The 20956-nt window shown below is 48.3% G+C and overlaps 1 protein-coding gene and 1 long non-coding RNA gene across 3 annotated transcripts in view; one reads left to right on the top strand and one right to left on the bottom strand.

The window, feature by feature from the left end:
- Positions 1–252: 252 nt before the first annotated feature.
- On the bottom strand, positions 253–20821 carry LOC122211398. The gene is made up of 3 exons (XR_006198665.1): positions 20623–20821; positions 12413–12508; positions 253–427 (listed from the first exon to the last, which is right to left on the bottom strand). It is a non-coding gene; the product is annotated as an uncharacterized LOC122211398 (long non-coding RNA).
- The window catches only part of MAPKAPK2 (MAPK activated protein kinase 2), a 43501-nt gene continuing 41968 nt past the window's right edge, over positions 19424–20956 (top strand). Inside the window, exon 1 of one of the 2 annotated variants that reach the window (XM_042924485.1) lies at positions 19424–19896. In XM_042924485.1, the coding sequence (XP_042780419.1) occupies positions 19612–19896 (285 nt within the window). In that variant the 5' untranslated portion in view covers positions 19424–19611. The remainder of the gene's footprint in view (positions 19897–20956) is intronic. The other variant, XM_042924486.1, reaches the window with a different exon arrangement.

Genomic DNA, 20956 nt, shown 5'->3' with positions numbered 1-20956 from the left:
ACAACTACCCCATAGCCTACCTCCATGCCTCAATTAAGACTTGTTTAATGAATGGATGAATCTGGAAAGATAGACACTATCCTGAGAAAGGAGACTTCCTAGCTGGCTACTCATGGTCGTAGGGAGATGACAATGCATGTCCTTTGAGGTCAGAAAGATCTTTGTCCCTTTGTCTCTTGCTAAGTCTGTGGCTAGGTTTTCCTCTGTTACACCACGAATGGAAATTGTCATTCTTACCTCATGGTACGAGGCTTGAGCGAGGCAGTGCATATGAGGTGCTGTAGCAGAGACAGAGAGTAGTAGAAGTTCAATGATGCTCGTTCCCTCCCTTCCACCTGCCAGACACTCTCACAGATGCATCTCGGGAAACGACTTCCTCTTCTTTGACTCCATTTCCATTTCTTATTGGCTCCTTTTGTGTCGGATCCTAAGAAACAGAAGCTTCCCCATTACCTTTGCCTTTTAAAGCTAGGGTTCTATTAGTAAGAAAATGTGAAAGGGGAGTATTGTTTGTTTTTATCTGAAATTGAGCCTCCCAATTTCTATTTTATTGGATGCGGTTGTGATTTATTAATGTTATGTGTTCTCTTTCTCTCCTCCCCTCCCTCCCCATACAATCACCCATATAGGCAACTCCTCTCATACCCTACACTAAATTATCCTGTTTTTAACTGTTTTCAAATCCAAGGACTTGGCTACATTCCCCTGAGACAGAGGACAGAACTTACTATGGATACCCAGCATTTATTTTATTTTATTTTATTTATTTATTTATTTTTTTAAAATTTATTTTATTTATTTTATTTTTTTATTATTTTATTTATTTTATTTTTTATTTTTATTTATTTATTTTTTAATTATTTTATTTTTATTTTATTTATTTTATTTTTTTAAGTTTATTTATTTTGAGAGAGAGAGAGAATGGGGGAGGGGCAGCAAGAGAGTATAAGAGAGAATCCCAAGCAGGTTCTCTGCTGTCAGCCTGCTGATGTGGGGCTCGAACTCATGAACCTGAGCCAAAATCCAGAGTCGGATGCTTAACCGACTGAGCCACCCAGGAGCTCCTCGTTTGTTTTTATTTATTGATTTTTTTTTTCTGAGAGAGAGAGAGAGAGAGAGAGAGAGAATGGGGGGAGGGGGAGGGAGAGAAGGAGAGAGAAAGAATCTTAGGCAGTCTCCACACCAAGTGTGGAGCCCAATGTGGGGCTCAATCTCACGACCTTGAGATCATGACCTGAGCCAACATCAAGAGTCAGACGCTTAACTGACAGAGCCACCCAGGCACTCCAGCACCCAGGTTTTGGTAGTAACCAGGTCCTATCATTCATTCTCAAAGATGTTTCCTTCATCCACCCCTTCATCCCAATTACTTTGTACCTTTATTCTCACCTCCAGATACTAATATGAGGCCACAGAGTAAGTAATTTGTAGAAATCAAGTGATCTGGCTAAAATCAGTGGGCTGCAGGACTCTATCTTTTCTGTTAAGTAGTTGGAACACTTCAAACCCAAAGGAAAGTAATACCCTTCAATTTTAAATCAATACTCATTGGGCATTGTGTTTATTCCAGGATTCTGGGAGCAACGTGGGCTTACAAAATCTGTAAATCTGATAATAGAGATTTCAAAACAGTATTTTCGAATAGTCTCTTCACTGATTTCTGTCACTGTGTGTCCTCTCTTCAGCTGAATTTACACAAAACTTGCAGACTAAAGTTCTAAAAACAGCACTGGTGACTTTGGGCCCAAGGCTGTACTAGGGAACATAGTCCATTTCTCTAGGCTCTGGGGATCTATTGAAAGATTTTTGAAGCTCTAGAATAATATACTCATTTATATTTTTATTTTTTACTTTTTTTGTAATGTGTATTTATTTTTGAGAGAGAGAGAGAGAGAGAGCGAGCATGAGCGGGGAGGGGCAGAGAGAGAGGGGACAGAGGATCCAAGGCGGGCTCCATGCTGGCAGAGAGCCCCATTCAGAGCTCGATCTCACGAATCACGAATCGTGAGATCACGACCTCAGCTGAAATCAGATGCTCGACCGACTGAGCCACCCAGGCACCCCCAGATTTATATTGTTAAAAATTATTGGGGCAACGCTGAGAGAATGCACTGGAAAGAGAAAACCAGAAGCCAGTTAGGAAGCTGGCGCCATCATCCAGATAAAAGACGGCGAGTGCCTGAGGCAGGGAAGTGGCATAGTAGCATAGAGGAAGAAAACTGGTAGAGAGGAGGGGGGACGAGCAGGAAATGGTCATTGAGTGTCAGGGATGAGAGGAGTGAGGACTATCAGACTCAGCCTTTGACAACCCAACAGATCGTGATCCCTTCTCTGAGCAGCAGAATGAAGCTGTGCGTGTGTGCATGTATGTGTGCACGTGTGCAGACAATGAAATCCATTTTGTAGCTGATGATTTAAGGTGTCTGGGAATGCCTAGTAATGGAAGTCCACAATGGGTATGGATTCAAGAAAATATTTGGGCTGGATTTGTAGATTTGGGGGTCCTGGGTACAGAGTTAGCTAATAGTTGAAACCTGAGAAGTAGCAGGGAATGATTGGAAAACGGTCAAAGAAGGAGCCCAAGACAGCACAAACACCTTAGGGACAGGTAGGAGTGAGGAGCCATTGAAGGCAACTGAGCAGTGGACAGGGAGGTAGAAGTCGAATTCAGTGTGATGTCCTGAGAATCAAGGTAGAGGGAGGCTGAGGAAGAAGGGATGGCTCCACGCGTTCAAAGCCAGCAAAGAGATCAAACTGAGGAAGTGAACTCGGGTGAGAAGGAGGAGGAAGGTGGCAGAGACGACAGCCTGACTGCGGTGGAGCTGAGGAGACACCAGATGAACTGGACACAGGCAACGCAGCTGCATGGCTCCTGCAGTGAGTCTGCTGGGAAAGGGAAGGGGAGAAATGAGGCAAGTGTAGGCAGAGGCAGGGCTGAGGGCCGGGGGTGCCTCCACACGGTACAGGATTGGGGGAGGAGTCCGCAGAGTGGGAGTCGGGCACTTGCTGTCAGTTACCCATGCAGAAACCAGCCCTCTCTTCCTGGGTGGTAGGCTTCTTCCTACCCAGAGAATTCCAGTTCCTTTTGTCCAGTGATTGGTTTAAGATGGACATGTGACCGATTTCAGGCCAATAAGATATAACGGGAAACCTGCCGAGGTTCTCTGGGAAGTATGTTTTCCCTTGATGAGTAACATAGTCACAGGAAGCGGGGGGCGGGGGGGAGGGGATCCTTTAAAATTTATTTGTATGCTTGTATTATTTGTATATGTTTTACCCCTGCCTCTTTCATTGCTCTGCTGAAGGCTGTCACTTGGGGGTGTGAACCTTAGAGCTGCTGCAGCATCCTTGCAAGAGTGAAGGGGTGAGCTGAGCTGGTGAGCGGGGACGGTCAGCGGAGGACGGCAAAGCAGGAGGATGGTAACACCTGGATCCTTGGTGGTACCTGCTGAGTGGCTGAACAACCCGAAATCACTTCCCTTCGGTCTTATTAAGAAACTATCAGTTTCAGGGACGCCTGGGTGGCTCAGTCGGTTGAGCGTCCAACTCTTGATTTGGGCCCAGGTCATGATCTCGGTTTCTTGAGTTCGACGCTCATGTCGGCACTGTGCAGAGCCTGCTTGGGATGCTCTCTCTCCCTCCCTCTCTCTGCCCCTCCCCCTCTTTCCACCTTCTCTCTCTCTCTCTCTCTCTCAAAATAAATAAATAAACATTTTTTAAAAAATAGTGAGGCAAAGCATCTTTGATTAGAGCTTCTTTCCTAAAGTAGCAGTCAAAACCACCACTCTTTAAAAAAATTTTTTTTAATGTTTATTTTATTTTTGAGAGAAAGAGAGCATGAGAAGGGTAGGGGCAGAGAGAGAGGGAGACACAGAATCGAAAGCAGGCTCCAGGTTCAGAGCTGTCAACGCAGAGCCCAATGTGGGGCTTGATCCCATGAACTGCAAGATCATGACCTGAGCGAAAATCAAGAGTCAGACGCTTAACCGACTGAGTCACCCAGGAATCCTGGGGGCAGATCTTTCTAATAGTTCTAATTGGCCACATTTTGGGCTTTGGATGTCATGCTTTCCTCTGGAATTTAGGCAAAAGAGCAGTGCTCTCTTGACTGAGGATTCGAGAGGCAGAGCTGTATTCCAGACCATGGGGCCTGATAGAAATCCAGAGATGTGCAAACAAAGGAGGCAGGAGAGAAACACCCAGAAGGCAGAACACTCTTCTCAGGGCTCCTGAGGAAGGTACAGGTGTCTGGGAATTGAGTACCCACCCTGGAGAAATGTACAGTCCAGGGGAGAGAAAGTCCTAACATGTAACTAATAAAGACCGAAGTGTAACAAGCACAGGGTTGGAAACAATGGGGGTTGAAGGAAACAGATCTAGTTAGCCATTACTAGAATATTCCAGGAAAGCAAAAACTAGGCCAGTAGCCGGGGAGATGGAAAAGAGGGCAGGATACAGGACGCCTCGCTGAGATAGAATCAACAAAAACTGCCAACCTGTTAGATGTGGGATGTGAGGAGAGGAATGGATAGAAAGACCAATCAACTCATACAGCATTGAGAGAGGTCTTTTTTTTTTTTTTTTACGTTTATTTATTTTTGAGACAGAGAGAGACAGAGCATGAACGGGGGAGGGCCAGAGAGAGAGGGAGACACAGAATCAGAAGCAGGCTCCAGGCTCTGAGCCATCAGCCCAGAGCCCGACGGGGGGCTCGAACTCACGGTCCGTGAGATCGTGACCTGAGCTGAAGTTGGACGCTCAACCGACTGAGCCACCCAGGCGCCCTGAGAGAGGTCTTTAAAAATCCTCTAAATCAAGGGTGAAAACCAAACTGTCATTTCACTATGGAATACCTTCTTCAACAAAGCCAGACACAGACATTCAAGGCACTTGGGGGTAGGATGTGTTTTTCCCTTTTCCCTTTGCTTGTTCAGGAGTTGGACACACACCTGGGCAGGAGAAGAGACGCCAGCCCCGGTGTTCCGCACAAGGATTCATACAGGTCTATGCAGGGCCAGTTCTATGGGCGTGTGACCCATGCAGTCACACAGGGGCCTGTGTTTAGAGGACCCTGTGCTTGGTTTTATCGCTCTGCTACCGCTCTTTGAAATTCTTAATAAGCTCTGAACGAGGAACTCTGCATTTTCATCTTGCACTGGGTCCTGCAAATTAGGAGCCGGAGCCTATGGTAGTTGGTGCTGGGAAGAGAAGCAGAGGTTAGAGGCCAAACAACGCAGTCCTTCGACAAGCTCTGCGATGCCGAGACAGCCAGGGTGGCCGTGGACGTGAAGAAGAACGTCCTAGCAGCCGTAGCCTACTTTACAGCATTGCTGTGAGTATTGAAACCAGCAAAAACACGGGAAGAGTCCAGAACAGCGTCTGGCACGTAGTGATTTGCTATTTAAGTGTTTGATGGCATGATTAGTCCCTCTCTGCACCGACTCAACAGCTGACAGCTTGAGGTTATTCATTCACAGGGTCACAGTTAAATTTCATTTTCAGTTTTAGGGGCACCTGGGTGGCTCAGCCGGTTGAGTGTCCGACTTGGGTTCAGGTCATGATCTCACGGTTCGTGGGCTGGAGCCCCACATCGTTGGCTTTGCGAAGACAGCTCAGAGCCATCTTCGGATCCTCTCTTTCCCTCTCTCTCTTCCCCTTCCCCACTTGGGCTCGTGGGCTCAGGCACACACTCTCCCTCCCTCTCTCTCTCTCTTTCAAAAATAAGCATTAAAGAAAATTTTTTAAATTTCATTTTCAGTTTTAACCTATAACTCGCCATCCAGCCCCGGGCTGATGATTGATCTTCGGGGGGGGGGGGGGGGGGGGGAGGGGAGGAATCCAACAACAATAAATATCATAATAAATAAATGTGCACCATCGCATCCTGTCACCTTCCTGACAACGCTCTTTTATGTTTATTTATTTTGAGAGAGAGGGAGAGAGAGAGAGCATAAATGGGGGAGGAGCAGAGAGAGAGAATCCCAAGTAGGCTCTGTGTTGTCATCGTTGAGCCCAACACAGGGCTCAACGCAGGGCTCGAACTCACTAACCAAACCGTGAAATCATGACCTGAGTTGGACATTTAACTGCTTAACCGACTGAGCCACCCAGGTGCCCCTAAAAACGAATCTTGAGCTCCCTGCTTCCTCCCTCCCTGGATCTAAAGGAAGATTATGTCCCTGCTGTCATCAAGATAATGGCTCCTTCCCGCACTTCTCTCCACTTCCGTCTCAGTCCCGAGAGCCTATAAAGTGTAAAACCTTTGTCCTTTAGAGTACAGCTCTTGACTGGTGGTAAAAAATTAAAACCCTGGCCCGACACCTCTATTCCATGAACGCTTTTCCCAACCAAAGACTGAAAGCTGTTCCTCCTACCCCTCCTAATCTTAGATGTTCTCAACATGTTCTTGGTAAGAGGGAACTCTCTCTTATTGTCCTAGGGTTTCAGGTCGGCAGGGACTGCACATTTTTTCCTTAGCTAAAATAGTTGTGGTTTTTCCTAAAAACTTTGCAAGTTCCCTGTAGACTTGGAAATTCCCTTCTTGGTTATAGCTCTTAATGGATGCAGAAGAATCCTGGCCTGGTCCTATCTTTCCTGCCGGTCTGCTTGCTGTGTGACTCTAGGAGGTCAGCCTAAACTCTCTGGGCCTCAATTCACAAGGATTTCCTTAGCTGGGGCAGATTGGAGAATGGAAAGGTTTGGGGAGGATTTATTTCCGGAGGACCTTGGAAGAAGAGATTTATAAATGTCTCTATGGTAAGAATAACCATTTGGGGAGCTAACAACCCATTTAGATCCCTCCTCTTGAAAAAAAAAATGAGTTTAATAATTTCCGCTGCTAATTACTAACCCCCACCCTCACCTCCATGCCTGCCTCCACTCCCAGCTGTTGATTGATGGAGTAGATAAGCTGTAGTCTCCCTCTTCCACCTATGTGCACACTTCTGGCAGGCCCTAGATAAATAGGAGGCAGAGGCAAGTCCTTAGAATTATTATTATCATTATGATGATTATTATGCTTTCAGCATGAGAAACAGGAAGTGAAACTGACTAAAACATCCAGCGATAAATGCCTAGCCCCATCTCCTCCGCCAGACTTAAAGGCAGAGAAGAAGCCAGCCAAAGAAAACTGTGGGCCACAGACTCTGTCAACCCCGTGTGTGTGTGTGTGTGTGGGGGGGGGGGGTGTGGGTGTGGGTGTGTGGGTGTGTTACAAGGACTGTCTCTGAATAACTAGTTTCCAGGACTTGTGATCTTTTACCCTCATTCTAATGCCCATGCTTCCTCCTTCATGTGATATCCTCAGGGGCCTTTCTTACGACTTCCTTCCCCATTTCCTAGAGAGAGCTTCCCATGGCTCTCAGAAGATGTTAAAAGGACCAGCCCAGTGAGTAACTGGTGCATCCGTACACACCTGGCCTGCTGAGGCCAGGTCTGAGCCTTACACCTTTCTCTGTCGCTTGATTTGTCCCCACGGCAGACATATTTCCTGGGCCAGAGGCCTTTCTTCCCTCACCTTTCAGGGGAGCCCTGTTTTCTCTTCTGGCCTGGTCACCTGACACTTCATCTGCTTGGCTGATTATTCACAGCCTTTGTCTTTTTCAGTAATCGATTGTGGACAAACGGTAGTCAGAAAACAGGGCATCAGGGCCAATGTAATTATCCTACGTTGACATTTCCATTTGCAGCACCGTGGCCTCTGGAAACTCTGAAAAATAGTGAAAATGACCTGATTTTCATACTACCTTGTTAGCGCAACTTCCCGTGGAGAAAAGAGGAGACAGCTGTGTGGGGAGAAAATGAACCAAGCTGGTGTTTCAGAAACGCCTTCTCATTTGGACAACGTTCTGAAAACTACAGAGGGAACAGATGCGGAAAATGCATCAAGGAGAGGTAGCAAAGACAGAGAAAGAGCGAGCAGGGTGCCGGGCTCTTGTGCTAGTCCCGGGGCCCAGGTCTTTTTATGGCTTTTGTACCAAGATCTTGAGCCAGATTAACAGAGTGTTGGAATTTTGCTTTGGGGAAAATATAACCATCGTAGTCTCCTTACGATTTAATAAGGTCCCAGTGAAGCCTACCCAGGGGTTGGGATGGCGCTGAGGCCACAACAGGGTAACTGACAGAAGAAGAAAACTCCAGGATAGAGCTCTCTACCCCAAGTTGTGACGACAGTTGTCTGCCTCCGGATCGTCCCCTTCCGGCTGGCCCTGCTCCCTGTCCAGGAGACCGTGGTGCCTAGGAAGACACTGTTGAGTCCTGGCTTCCTGTGTTCAAACCCCCATTCCAGTACTTCCTGTAAGTCACTAAGATTCACTGGGCCTCAGTTTCCTCATCCGGACCCCTGGAAGGATATTAGTAACACCTACCCTATAAAGTTGTTGTGGAAATTGATTGGATTAACACATGGAAAGCACTTAGAAACCCCATCAGGAAGACACTAAAGCATATGGGGGCCACTGTCATGATTTTGTCTCGTGCGCCACCCTCCATTCCATCCTTCCAGAAGAATGTAAGTGTCACACTCTGTGGCACGCATTGGGTGAGTCGCTAGGGATGGAGAGTTTGCAAAACATAAATCTCCGGGGGCTTCGCTCCCTCTGGGGGGTTTCTCTTCTTAACAGAAGATAGGTGGTGCCGCACTGACTCCCATTCTTCCTGGTTCCTTGACCCTGTTCCTTGACCCTGTTCCTTGACTGTTTGCCTTCATTTGCTGCTGCTGCTCCCCTGCTCTTTCCCTTCCCGACTCTGCAGAAGATAGGTCCCAGATGTCTCAGCCAAAAAAGGCCCCAGCGTCCTGATAGGCTCTTCTCTGACTTGTCCTGGTGAGGGAGCCCCGGGAGGCGCAGGGCCCCAGCGAGGGTGCTGGTCTTTCTGCTCAGCGGCTCCCCCTTCCCAGGCCCTGGGCTCCTCCACACACACTCTGGAGAAGCTGGGGGAGGGCCACCAGGCTCTGTAATAACCACACTTCCTCATGGGAAGCAAGAGCCAGATTCCCGGGGAGTGACGCGGGTGGGAGCCCTGTGGCCGGTCAAGGCAGCCGTGTGACTTGAAGGAGCACCTCTGCTCGGCCTTGACCTGCCTGGGGAAGGTTGAGGGGAAGGCTGCCCACATGTCCCTCTTTGCTACCCTTGCAGCCGTACTCTGAGCTACGGGGTCCTTCACACCAAATGGCCCTGCAGACTCTGGCTCTGGCACCCTGGCTCACGCTCACAATCAGGGAACATCTGCCCCGTGTCTCCTGTGTCCGCATTTGTCTCACCCTCTTCCCTACTCCTGTACCTAACTCCCACCCTCGGGTGCCTCCCCGTCCCCCCCGCACCCTGCACGAGGAATCGTATGCTTCCCTCACTGCTGCCAGAAGAAGCCTCACGATCCCAGGAGGGTGGCTTGATCCCAGGAACTCAAGAGTGAAGGCTGCAATGGAGGCTGGGCCGGCCCATGAGCTGCCTGGGCCTTCTGACTTTGGGTGGCTGGTCCAGAGCTTCCATCTGAACAGCGTGACTTGGGAGTTTAGGATCTGATGTCTCAGGAACGGAGGCCAGATACGGTCCCTGCTCGTTCTAGTTCCTGGGTGGAAGGTTGGACTGGCTCAAAGACCTCTAGAAAGGGCTCCACAAGAAAGGGGGGCAGAGAACTGGTAGCTGAGGGCTTAGGACGGGAGGGGGCAGTTTGTTAGATATCTTTTTGGGCATTTGCATTTGTTCCATGTGAATGTATTGAAGTTTCCAAAATAAAAAAATAAAAAAAAAGAATTCTGTGAGTTGGTAAATCTTCTGCATGTTAAGTTATAGAGAAGTGTCCCTTGACCCTTGTCCCCTTGACGGTGAGACATCCAGCTTAGACTTCAGGCTTAGAAGGGCCGCTAGAGGCGGGTGGCTGCTCAGGTCTGAGATTTTCCGAGCGCCTGAATGATTTGCAATGTTGCACTGGAAGGAGAGGCTTTGCTGAGCACATTGGTCCAGGAGGAGAAAGGACGTACCTGCTGTGCTCCTGTGATCTGATCCCTCCGGGTCTGGAAGGCCAGGAGTCTCCCATCTAAAGGACCGCAGGAGCCCGGCTCCACCCAGAGAGGTCAGCCGAGCAGGCCATTTGTGTTACCTTGGTCCCTGGGGGTCCACAGGGAGGGGGTGGGCCAGTGCCAGCACCCTGGGGACCCAGTGTCTTCCCTGAACGTGCCAGAAGCCACCTCAGTTTTCCAGGCATTGTGTATTAGTCTTAAAACTTGTTTCTTTAAAAATATTTCTCTCCTTGGGGCGCCAGCGTGGCTCAGTCGGCTAAATGTCTGACTTCAGCTCTGGTCATGATCTCATGGTCCGTGGGTTCGAGCCCCACGTCAGGCTCTGTGCTGACAGCTCAGAGCTTGGAGCCTGCTTCAGATCCTGTGTCTCCCTCTCTCTCTGCCCCTCTCCTGCTCATGCTCTGTCTCTGTCTCTCAAAAACAAATAATCGTTAAAAATTAAAGAAAAAAACCTTTCTCTCCTTTTTATTCTCAATCCTTACATTCATGTAATGTGTTGAAATTTGCATAGCACTTGCGCAGATGTTACCGATGGCTCCCTATTGCCCAAGTCCAAAGCTTTAGTAGAACTTCTAATCTTTATATCTGCCTCCCACCTCACGTCTTGACACTTTCCCACACACGTCCTATATTCCAGCCCATGCCGACCACCTGTTGCTTCTACGAGCCACACAATGTCCTCTTTCTCTCCATTCCATCATTCAGTGCTACCTCTTTCTCCTCCCCTTCCATGAGAACTCTTGCCTGTCTTTAGATGCCTAAGTCAGATGTCACCTCCTCGGGAGGACTTTCCGGATGAATCTGTCTTGTTTATGAGTTCAGGAGCACCATACTTAAACCCTCTCAAGGGCCACCTGGTAGGGTGGCTATTACCAAAACTGAAACCAACCAAACCAACGCTAGAAAGTAATGGGTGTTGGTTAAATGGAGAGACACAAGAACTCTTGGCACAGCTGGCGGGGATGTAAAAGATGTAGCTGCTATGGAAACAGCACAGGAGGCAGTTCTTAAAAAGAATGAAACAGAATCATCATATGATCTAGCAATCCTGCTTCTGGGGATAGACCCCAAAGCATGGAACGCAGAGGCTCCAACAGGCATTTGTACATAGTGCTCGCAGCAGCCGAAGTGTGGAAGCAAACAGGTGTCCACTGAGGGAGGGACGGATAAACAAAAGGTGGTTCATACATACAACGGTGTACGCATACACAGAGCCTTAAACAAAGAAGGACATTCGACACATGCTACAACATGGCTGAATCTCAAAGACATTATGTTCGGGGAAATAAGCCAGTCACAAAAGAACAAATACTATATTTGTATGTATATTCGTATGTGTATATATTCATATGTGTGTGTGTGTCTGTATATATATATATACATGTATATAAGCCAGTCACAAAAGAACAAATACTATATTTGTATATATATTCGTATGTGTGTATATATTCATATACGTGTATATATATATATATATACATGTATATAAGCCAGTCACAAAACAACAAATACTATACTTGTATATATATTTGTATATGTGTACGTATATATATATATACACATATATATACGTACACACATACATATATACATACACACATACATATGCACACATATATGTGTGTGTATATATGTATATATGTATATATATACACATATGTGTGTATATATGTATATATATAAATACACACATATATGTATATATATGTATATATACATACACACGTGTGTATATATATACATACACACATATGTGTGTATATATGTATATATATACATACACACATATGTATATATATGTATATATACATACACACATATATGTGTATATATGTGTGTATATATACATACACACATATATGTGTATATATGTGTGTATATATACATACACACATATATGTGTATATATGTGTATACATATACATACACACACACATATATATATATATACATAAAAAACTTCTTCTCCAGGCACCCAAGGCCTGTCAGGGGCATCAGGGCATCCCCATGCCCAGCACAGTACTTGGCACTAATCGGTGCCACCCAGTCCATCTTTATTGATACGAGACGGGCACAAAGTTGATGGTGTGTGTGGGGGGGGGGCATCTGCAGGTCCGTCTCAGGCTGGGCCACATTCCAAGTCACCTCATTCAGCACATCCAAGTTTCCTCTGCACCTGCCGCTCCACTGGAGGGGGGGCGGGGCTCTAGCTGTCTTTCCAGCACCGTGGGGAGACCCTTGCCAGCATCAGTGAGTGAGCATCCAGGAGTGACAGGGACTTGCCTGCAACATATGCTACACGGGTCACGCAAAAGGAAAAACCTACCCTCGTGTTATAATGAGGCACCGGAAGTCCTGAGAGTGTGAAGTTTTTAGGGTCACACACCTACCTACCTATATGGTGCTATAGTTGTGGTCTTCGGAGGAAGGAGACAAATGGGTGATTGCCATATGTCCTTTTCGTCTCCACAGTACTACAGCTTTCATAGCCTAAGAAGATAGGTGGGGAAAAAATTAGCTCCTACCTCTGTCGTGAAATGAGCAAAACCAAAACAAAACATAGTATATGTACTACATATATCTCACATATTTCGGTCCTCCCTCAAAAGCTTATACGTGCTAGGATCCCAAACTCATTAATGCTTCATTGACTTTACTCAATGCCTTTACCTCTCCTAGAGGGAGAATCTTTGGAATCAGAGTAAACTGCAGGTCGCAGAGTGTGTTTCCTTCTCCTGAACCATGCACACAGGCTGAGATGGCATCCCCAGAGAGGCCTGGCAGGTGTCAGCTAGCTGGACCACTTACAAGAGCATTTAGGACCACAGACTTTGACATATGTGGGAACAGCATGAGTCCGAAGGCTGGCTCTTCCCACTCCAGCGCGATGACTTCGGCCGGGTATTTAACCTTTCTGGGCCTCGGTGGTTTCCGTGATCCAAATGGCAGAAATACTGCTACGTACAGCCTTGTTGAGAGGATGGAAGGAGATAATTGGCACGAGAATATCTACTGCAGTATCACGGCTCACGTTTATAGAGGTCAATTACTATGTGTGGGTAACAGTTCATAATGTTTCACGTGTATTTAAGTTAGGGAATTATCACCCCCTTCATTATAAAAAGTGCGTTCTGAGGTGTGGTTAACACGGCAAGTGATAAGTGGTGGAGATGGGAGTTGAACTCAGAATTTGATTCCCCCATGCTCTACTGCCTGAAAGTTATCTTCTCATGTGAAGCTAATATCACCATACCCTTAGGAAACCACTAGACATTCCACACACACGCTGGCACACCTCTTCGCCCCCTTTCCTACCTTCCCATTTCCGTTTACTTTACTTTTCTTGTTTTTTTTTTTAATGTTTACTTATTTATTTTTGAGAGAGAGAAAGAGATGAGAGAGAGAGAGAGAGAAAGAGACAGAGAGAGAGAGAGAATCTCAAGCAGGCTCTGAGCTGCCAGTGTGGAGCCTGACACAGGGCTCAATCCCATGAACGGTGAAATCTTAACCTGAGCCAAAATCAAGAGTCAGACACTCAAGCAAATGAGCCACCCAGGCGCCTCTCTGTATACTTTTCTTAAGTGAAGGAGGGAGCAAAAAAACCAAAACACAAAAAAAACCCCAAAAACCTGGGGACACAAGATTACCAGGAAAAGATAAAATGACCTCCTAGGTTGACACACTCTGGTTGTGTCCCTGGATGTCCCCTTTTCCTTTCTCCCTTCCCCAGTTCACTCTCCAGGCTGAATGCTCATCTGAGTTGTAACTGACATGCTCAATACAGGGTAGTTTGAAGGGGCAAGGCTGACTCCAGGGACAGGGACCACAGCCTTGGGCCGTTTTGAATGTGGTAGAATATTTACCTCTTTTCCCTCCATTTCCCATACTAACGTGCAGAATTTATAATTAGGCATCTTGTAGTCCTGATTAGCCTCATTTGTGGTCCCTTTAGACATGTTATGTTTGTTGGTGGGCAGAGGCTAAGTTTCCATTCCCCTCTGGGTACTTCCTTCTTTCTCTTTCCATTCCCATTCTTCCCCTCTAGTCCAGCTGCTCCCTGCTATGGCATTAAACCCTCAAAGGTTGGGGTACAGACAAAGGCATCAGGGGGGTGGGGGAGCAGAGCATTTCTTCCCCTCTGGGAAGCCCTCAAGTAGGGCATTGTCGGCAGCATTTGCTTTGGGTAGAATTTCTTGCTGTGGACCAGCTCTTAGCACTTTCAGAGATTTCAGAAACTTTTGTAACTAATGGTTCTTCTGTATCTGTTATCCTTGAAGACATTGAAGACCCTCATTTTACCAAAGAATTACTAGCCTATCTCTCCCTGGTCCCAAATCATTTTCCTTCCCAACGGTGAGTTTTCAGTGGACAGATCTTTTCCTGTGAATCACGCTCCCTTTCTTCAATGTTCTGCTTTTTGCCATGCTAGCGTTAGATACAAAGTCTACTTTATCTGTGTGCCTATGCGTATCCAGCAGCCAGTGGATGATTCTATCTCATCAAGAGCATGCTATCTGAAAATTTCCAAGAAATTCACCTCCATAGATCCCTACCCTCTGTCATCCAGTCATAATGTCACAGCATGATAAAATAAGAGATGTTTACTCTCTGACGGTGTGAAGGCCGGGTAGGGGAAGCTTGGAGAAGAGAGTTCACTGTGGAGTCATATTTATCCCATAATATAACTGAGCTATGCAAATTAACATAGACCTATACTAGAAGGTTGAAGGAAATTGAAATGTGGGAGATTTAAAGTATATCTGAAAATGGAAACTATAGCCCATAGCTCTTTGGGCCATTCCTGCCCAGAAATGGCATATACTATCTTTCTGACATCAAGAAGGATTTGTGGGTATATGTCTGCTCAGGGTTTAGACTGGGGGCCATGATCATGGACTTTGGGTCACAAAGAACTGGGTTCTGTCCTTGGCTAACTCTGTCACCCTAGGAAAGTTATTAATTTCTCTAGGACTCAGTTTCCTTTCCTAAAAAATAAATAAATGAGGATAACAGTACATACCCCATAAGGCTATATAATAGGTAGGATAAGTAAGAGTTAAGTTTGGGAGTGATAGAAAACCTGATATATCAGTTACTATAACAAGAAGGACATTTATTACTCTTTTATATAAAAGTCTGGGTAAGTGTGTTAGGGCTGATATGATGGATGCTTGCTTCCCCCAGGACATAAGCTGCTTTTATCCTTTCGTTCTGTCATCCTCAACCTATGGCCTCTATTTCATGATCCAAGATGGCTGCTCAAGCTCCAGCCATTAAATTTTCATTCCAGCCATCGGGGAAGAGAAAAGAGGAGGAGAAGAAAAAGGACTACCTCTACCTTTCAAACCCTTCCCTTTACAAGTCATTGGCTAGAACTTCATCTCATGAACACAACCAGCTGTAATGGAGGCCGGGAAATGTAATTTGTAGTCCAGACATTCATGTGCTTAGCCAAACATTGGAAGGTCTTTACTACTAAAGAGGGGGAAATGGGTATTGGCTCAAATAACTAGCAATCTGCCACAGATCTTTATGAGATGTAAATAAGATGATGCACAGAGTAAGCACCCAATCATCACCATTACCATCACCATCATCATCATCATCATCATCATCCCCATGAGAATGTGGAGAATACTTTGAAACCCATCACCAGATGTTTCTTTATGTTAACCTCATCTTGTTAATGTCATTCTTACCCACCTCCCTTTTAAGACACTATTAGTTTTTTCTTTTATGAAGGTCACTTATACCTTATGAAATAAAATTATGGAAAGCAAGAGAAAACTGAGGAAAACAAGGGAATGGTGAACACGGGATTCTAGATAATGGTTCTCTTTGACGGTGGAAATAGAGGTGGGGTGGTATGGGGATGGAGAAACCACCTAGTTATTTCATTGTCAAAGCCCTCGTTTTTATTTTGGGCAGGAGATTCACAGGAGACTCTTGCATTGTTAAAAATAATGAATAACCAAATAAAAGCAGAGATACCTGGACCAATGATCCAATGCTGGGGCTGTGTTGTGAATCAAGGATTATAATTAATCTGACTCTATGCAATGAGGTCTTTAAATTGTACAGTATCACATGGCATATGTCTGTATGTCAAGAATAGACAACAATAGTGCTTTCTATCTGCATAGACCTTTAACTTTTGAAGTGCTTCTACACATCCATAAAAACTGCTTAAGAAGTTCATTACACGTGGCTGAGGGCTTGGTATTATAAAAATAGGACTTCGGACTTGTGCGTCCTAAGGGAAAATCGTTTATTTTATTCTTACGGTAGTTTTGTGAGGCAGGCAGGACAAATGTTTTATCACTATTTCACAGATGAGAAAGAAGGAACTGAGAGGGCAAGGGACTTCAGTGAGGTTGTGTGGCTACTTGGTCAGCAAAGGAACTTTAGACTAGATCTCTTGCCTAGTGCTTCTTCCTTTAGGCAAGCTCACTCCCGGTTATTACGCATCTGTTAGGCATTTATTCTGTGTTACATGCCAGGCACACCATGCCGATATGTTTGTGTTTACGTAGGTGCGTGTTTTCCGGGTACTGGGTGCAGTTTATGCGATCTCTGTGCACACGCACACATACACGTCCTTGTTGTCCTTGTGTGCCCTGAGGCCTACGTGGCCCATCTAACTCCAGGAGGAATCCCCAGCTGGGGTTTCAGTTGTCTTGTTATTCCTAGGTCACTGGGCTTCAGCATTTCCCCAGAGCCCCAGCTAGTTAGGAAGGCAGCTTTGGTATCAGGGACAGATCTCCCGGCAGTGGGCACAGAGCACAGGAACCAGCCAGCAATGCTTTAATAAAAAGAAGAAGGAGAAGGAGAAGGAGAAGGAGAAGGAGAAGGAGAAGGAGAAGGAGAAGGAGAAGGAGAAGGAGGAGAAGAAGAAGAATTTCCTGATTATTTCTAGTTTATGAAGAAATGATCATAAACACTATCTCATTAAATTCTCATTGTGTTCATAAACACAATCTCATTAAATTCTCACTCAGCCCTGAAGTCCATGTTATTATTTTTCTCATTTGCTCAGACACAAAGAGAGGATAAATGGCTTGCTCAGGGTAACTCAACCCGAGGGCAGACTTGAACTCAGGTCACTTGTCTCTGAATTCTTTTCTTTCTGCTGTGCCTTTCCATCTCTGCAAAGGCAAAAAAGACCCTTATCTTCCTTCTAGTGGTGTGGGGAGAAGCTGTGAAAGCTCCATGCCAAGCAGTAGAACACCCCTAGTGACACCCTCTGTGGACAGAAAAAGAACAACTCAGAGGGCGGAGCAGCCCCAGACCGAGGACCTTCAATCAACAGAGAAAAAGACGGAGTAGCTGGAGCTTTCCACCTCCCTCTCTCTGCATCCTTTCTTGTCTCAGTCCTCTGGCATCTCCGGGGAGATGCCTCGGGGAGGCGATAGCCATACTACTAAACTGGAGAGGTCAAGGCGTTTTCCAATCTCTGTGGCCTTAGACAGTCTGTCTTTTAAGAGTCAGGGGGTTGGGAGAACTGTCTCACCACAGGCATCCTCGGCTACTGCAGCCACAGGTGAATCCCTCCAGCTCCCAGACCTGTGTCTGTGCCACTCTGGCCAAGCTGTTCGCTTGCACGGGTCTGTCTTCTCCACGGATTAACACCATCTACCAACTGCAAGGCTGAGCATGGCTTCTTATATACAGTCAAGTTGTGCACTAAATGAACTCTGCTTCAAAAGAGCCAATATTTATGTTAGGGGAACTGGCCCCAGGGAGTGAATCCTGCTGCCCTCCCTGGAAGGGAGACTCCTGCCTTTTGCTCTACCTCTTAATCCTTCCCTGCCTGGGCTCAGTCCCAAGGGCTCCTGTCCTCAGGATATCCCATTGTTTTCTCCCTATGCTGGGTGTCCTTGGACAAGGGGGCTCTGGAGTATCGGAGGGACATATTAGGGGCCATGTGTGGCTATAGCTCAAGCCCCATTTTTAACATTTTATTTTATTTAGTTTTTTTGAGAGAGAGAGAGAGAGAGAGAGAGAACCCCAAGCAGGGTCCGGGCTTTCAGCCCAGGAGGTTTGATTCCCCCCAACTGTGAGAGCATGACCTGAGCCGAAATCAAGAGTTAGTTGCTTAATGGACTGAGCCACCAAGGCGTACCCCAAGCCCGATTCTTACTTTTGCATTACGGGTAATCTAGCTGAGGTTTTGTGTTCACCTGTCTGGTCTTTTTTCTCAACTGTTCTTAGAACAGGGAGGAGGTCAGCAGGGATGTATTAGATGATCATCCCCCACACCCATCAGAATGCATATAGAGGCCCTCCTGCAGCTTATAGTTAGGGCCTCCCCAGTCGCCTCCCCCTGACCTGGGCTACTATGGGCCCAGCTAGATCCTTGGTATCTTCCGCAGAGATATGGCGCTAATCTGGACTAGACCTCAGTTTCTTAAAAATACCCACTTCTCCTAATAGGCGTAACCCAGGGACTAACTTTTCCACGCTAGAAATCAGACCCTGGTCTGATCCAGACCTTCCTTTTGTTTCACCGTCTAATCTAATTCCACAACGCTGCAGAAAGGTATTGCTTTTCCTCCCACTGAGGGAGAGGTGCAAAGGCTTGCCCAGGGTCACACAGGAAGTCTGAAGGTCAGTCTATCCTTCCCCCCCCCCCCCCCCCCCCCCCCGCAGTTTCCTTTCCTAGCTAATTTACATGAGAAACAGTTCAAAGTTATAATTGCTACATTGTTCAAAGTTACACAATGATTAAATCTTTTAGTGACAAATTCACGAGAAAAGAAATGCAAAACTCAGAGGAAAATGGTCGCCCTAAGAACATGTTTAATATTTGCCTCACACCTATTTCTAGGAGGAAGGGCCCCTGTAATTCCCTGTAATTCCTGCTCACGCCGCTTACACTTACTAGTCGGTCACCTCTCTCCTTCAAAATACACCCCTTCTTCCGATTGGCTGCTGCCGTCTAAAAGAGCCAGACGACTGGAGAAAAGTGGGTTTTCTATCTGAATTATGCGCCTACTTTCATACGCCTCCTTCTTCTCTTGGCTTGCCCCCGATCAATCACGAACCGGAGTGTCTCGGCCCCCACTCCCCTTCAGCGACCCCGCCCCCAGGCCGCTGCCCCGGCCAGCCACCCTCCGTCCGCACTCGGGAAGGCTCGCGTCCTCCCCTTTAAGGCCAGCCCCGCCCCCACGACCACGCCTCCTTGGCCCCGCCCCGCCTCCCGAAGCCCGGCCCCTCCGACCCTCCCCTTTAAGGACCGGCCCCGGACGCAGACGAGGCTGTGACGCGGCCGCCGGCCCCCGGGCTGGGTACATTGTCGCGCGGCCGCTTCCCCCCGGGCCGGGCCCCCCGCCGTCCCGCGGTCCCCTGAGCGCCAGGCCCCCGGGGGGGGAGGGTGGGAGGGAGGGAGCAGGGCTGGTAGGCGCCAGCGGCGCGCGGCGGGACCCACGGAGCCCCGCGACCCGCCGAGCCTGGAGCCGGGCCGGGGCGGGGAAGCCGGCTCCAGCCCGGAGCAAACTTCGCCGCCGGGCGGGGGGTGGCGGGGACCCCGTCCGGAGTCGGAGGAAGGGGCGGCCGCGGGCCCTCCCGCCTCTGCTCCCGCGTCTCCGGGCACCATGCTGTCCAACTCTCAAGGCCAGACCCCACCGGTGCTGTTTCCCAACCCGCCGCCGCCGCCGCCGCCGCAGCCCCCCGCCCCGGCCCAGCCTCACCCCCCGACCCAGCCGCCGCCGCAGCCCCCGCAGCAGTTTCCCCAGTTCCACGTCAAGTCGAGCCTGCAGATCAAGAAGAACGCCATCATCGACGACTACAAGGTCACCACCCAGGTCCTCGGACTGGGTATCAACGGGAAAGTTTTGCAGATCCTCAACAAGAGGACCCAGGAGAAATTCGCCCTAAAAGTAGGTTCGGGGGCCGGGGGAGGGGAGGACGGGCACGGGCGGAGGCGGGGGCGGGGGGGCGTCCCGGGGACGACCCCCAGCGCTCCGAGCGGCCAAAGCGCACGGTCGCCGGGCGCGATCGCGCGGACCCTGCCCGAACCCGGCGACCGTCCGTCCCGGCCGCGGCGGGGTTGTGGGTCCCGGGCGCCCGAGGGGAGCCAAGTGCGCGGCCGGGGGCGGGCGCGCCGCGGGGAAGGTCAGGTCCGCGCCGACCACGCCGCCCAGACCGAGTTTCCGGTCACCTCCGGGTGTGAGTGGCGGGACCCGAGAGGACTCGTGAGCACTCTGCCATTTTGGGGTTTGAGCGGGATCCAGCCGAGTGGCAACGGTTGGCTTCGGGGCCACTTCTGCTAATTTCACCCTGGCTCGAGGAAGTGATTTTCGAGGCTTGTGGTTCCCCATCCTCTCCTCCCTCCTCTCTTTCTTTCTGCGGGCACAAAAGGCCCATTACTCATTGAGCTGGTTGGTCGGTTAGTTTGGAGAAGTCGGATCTCAGAGGTTTATTTAGCCTCGCTCCTTATTTGGGAGCCGGAATGTGTGATTTCACTTCCCTGGGCCTCCCGAGTGCGGCCATGCCGCCTTGGGGCGCGCCGGCCCGGGAGGTGCCAGCCTGGAGATTCCGCGGGGACACCGCCCCCCGGGCGCGGGGGAGGGACTGTTTTGATCCGAGAGCAGGCCCCCTCCTACCTTCACTGTCTGTGAGGCTCCAGATGGGAGGCCAGCAGGCTCCGGCGCGATGTCTGCTGTTTCCATAGCTCCATTGATCATTGTGAACCGGGTGTCTAAACCACGGCTTGGCCCGGTGCTGATTCCGCAAATCAGGGATGGCCACTTGAGCCCTGGACGTGGGCGATTGGTGGACAGTACGACGGAGCGTTTTCCTTGAGCCGGGGAAACCCAACCTCTTTTTTTTTTTTTTTTTTTTTTAAGGGGGGTGTGGTGGTTTCGGGGGGTTGGGGAATGAGGAGTTAAGTGAGAATACCTAGTTCAGAAGTTAAACAGAACGGACTTGGAGGCCTGA

The sequence above is a fragment of the Panthera leo genome, chromosome F3 (assembly GCF_018350215.1).
Source record: "Panthera leo isolate Ple1 chromosome F3, P.leo_Ple1_pat1.1, whole genome shotgun sequence".
NCBI classification, from domain to species: Eukaryota; Metazoa; Chordata; class Mammalia; order Carnivora; family Felidae; genus Panthera; species Panthera leo.
Note: the sequence above shows the minus strand (reverse complement) of the source record. Positions and strands in the feature narration are given on the sequence as shown.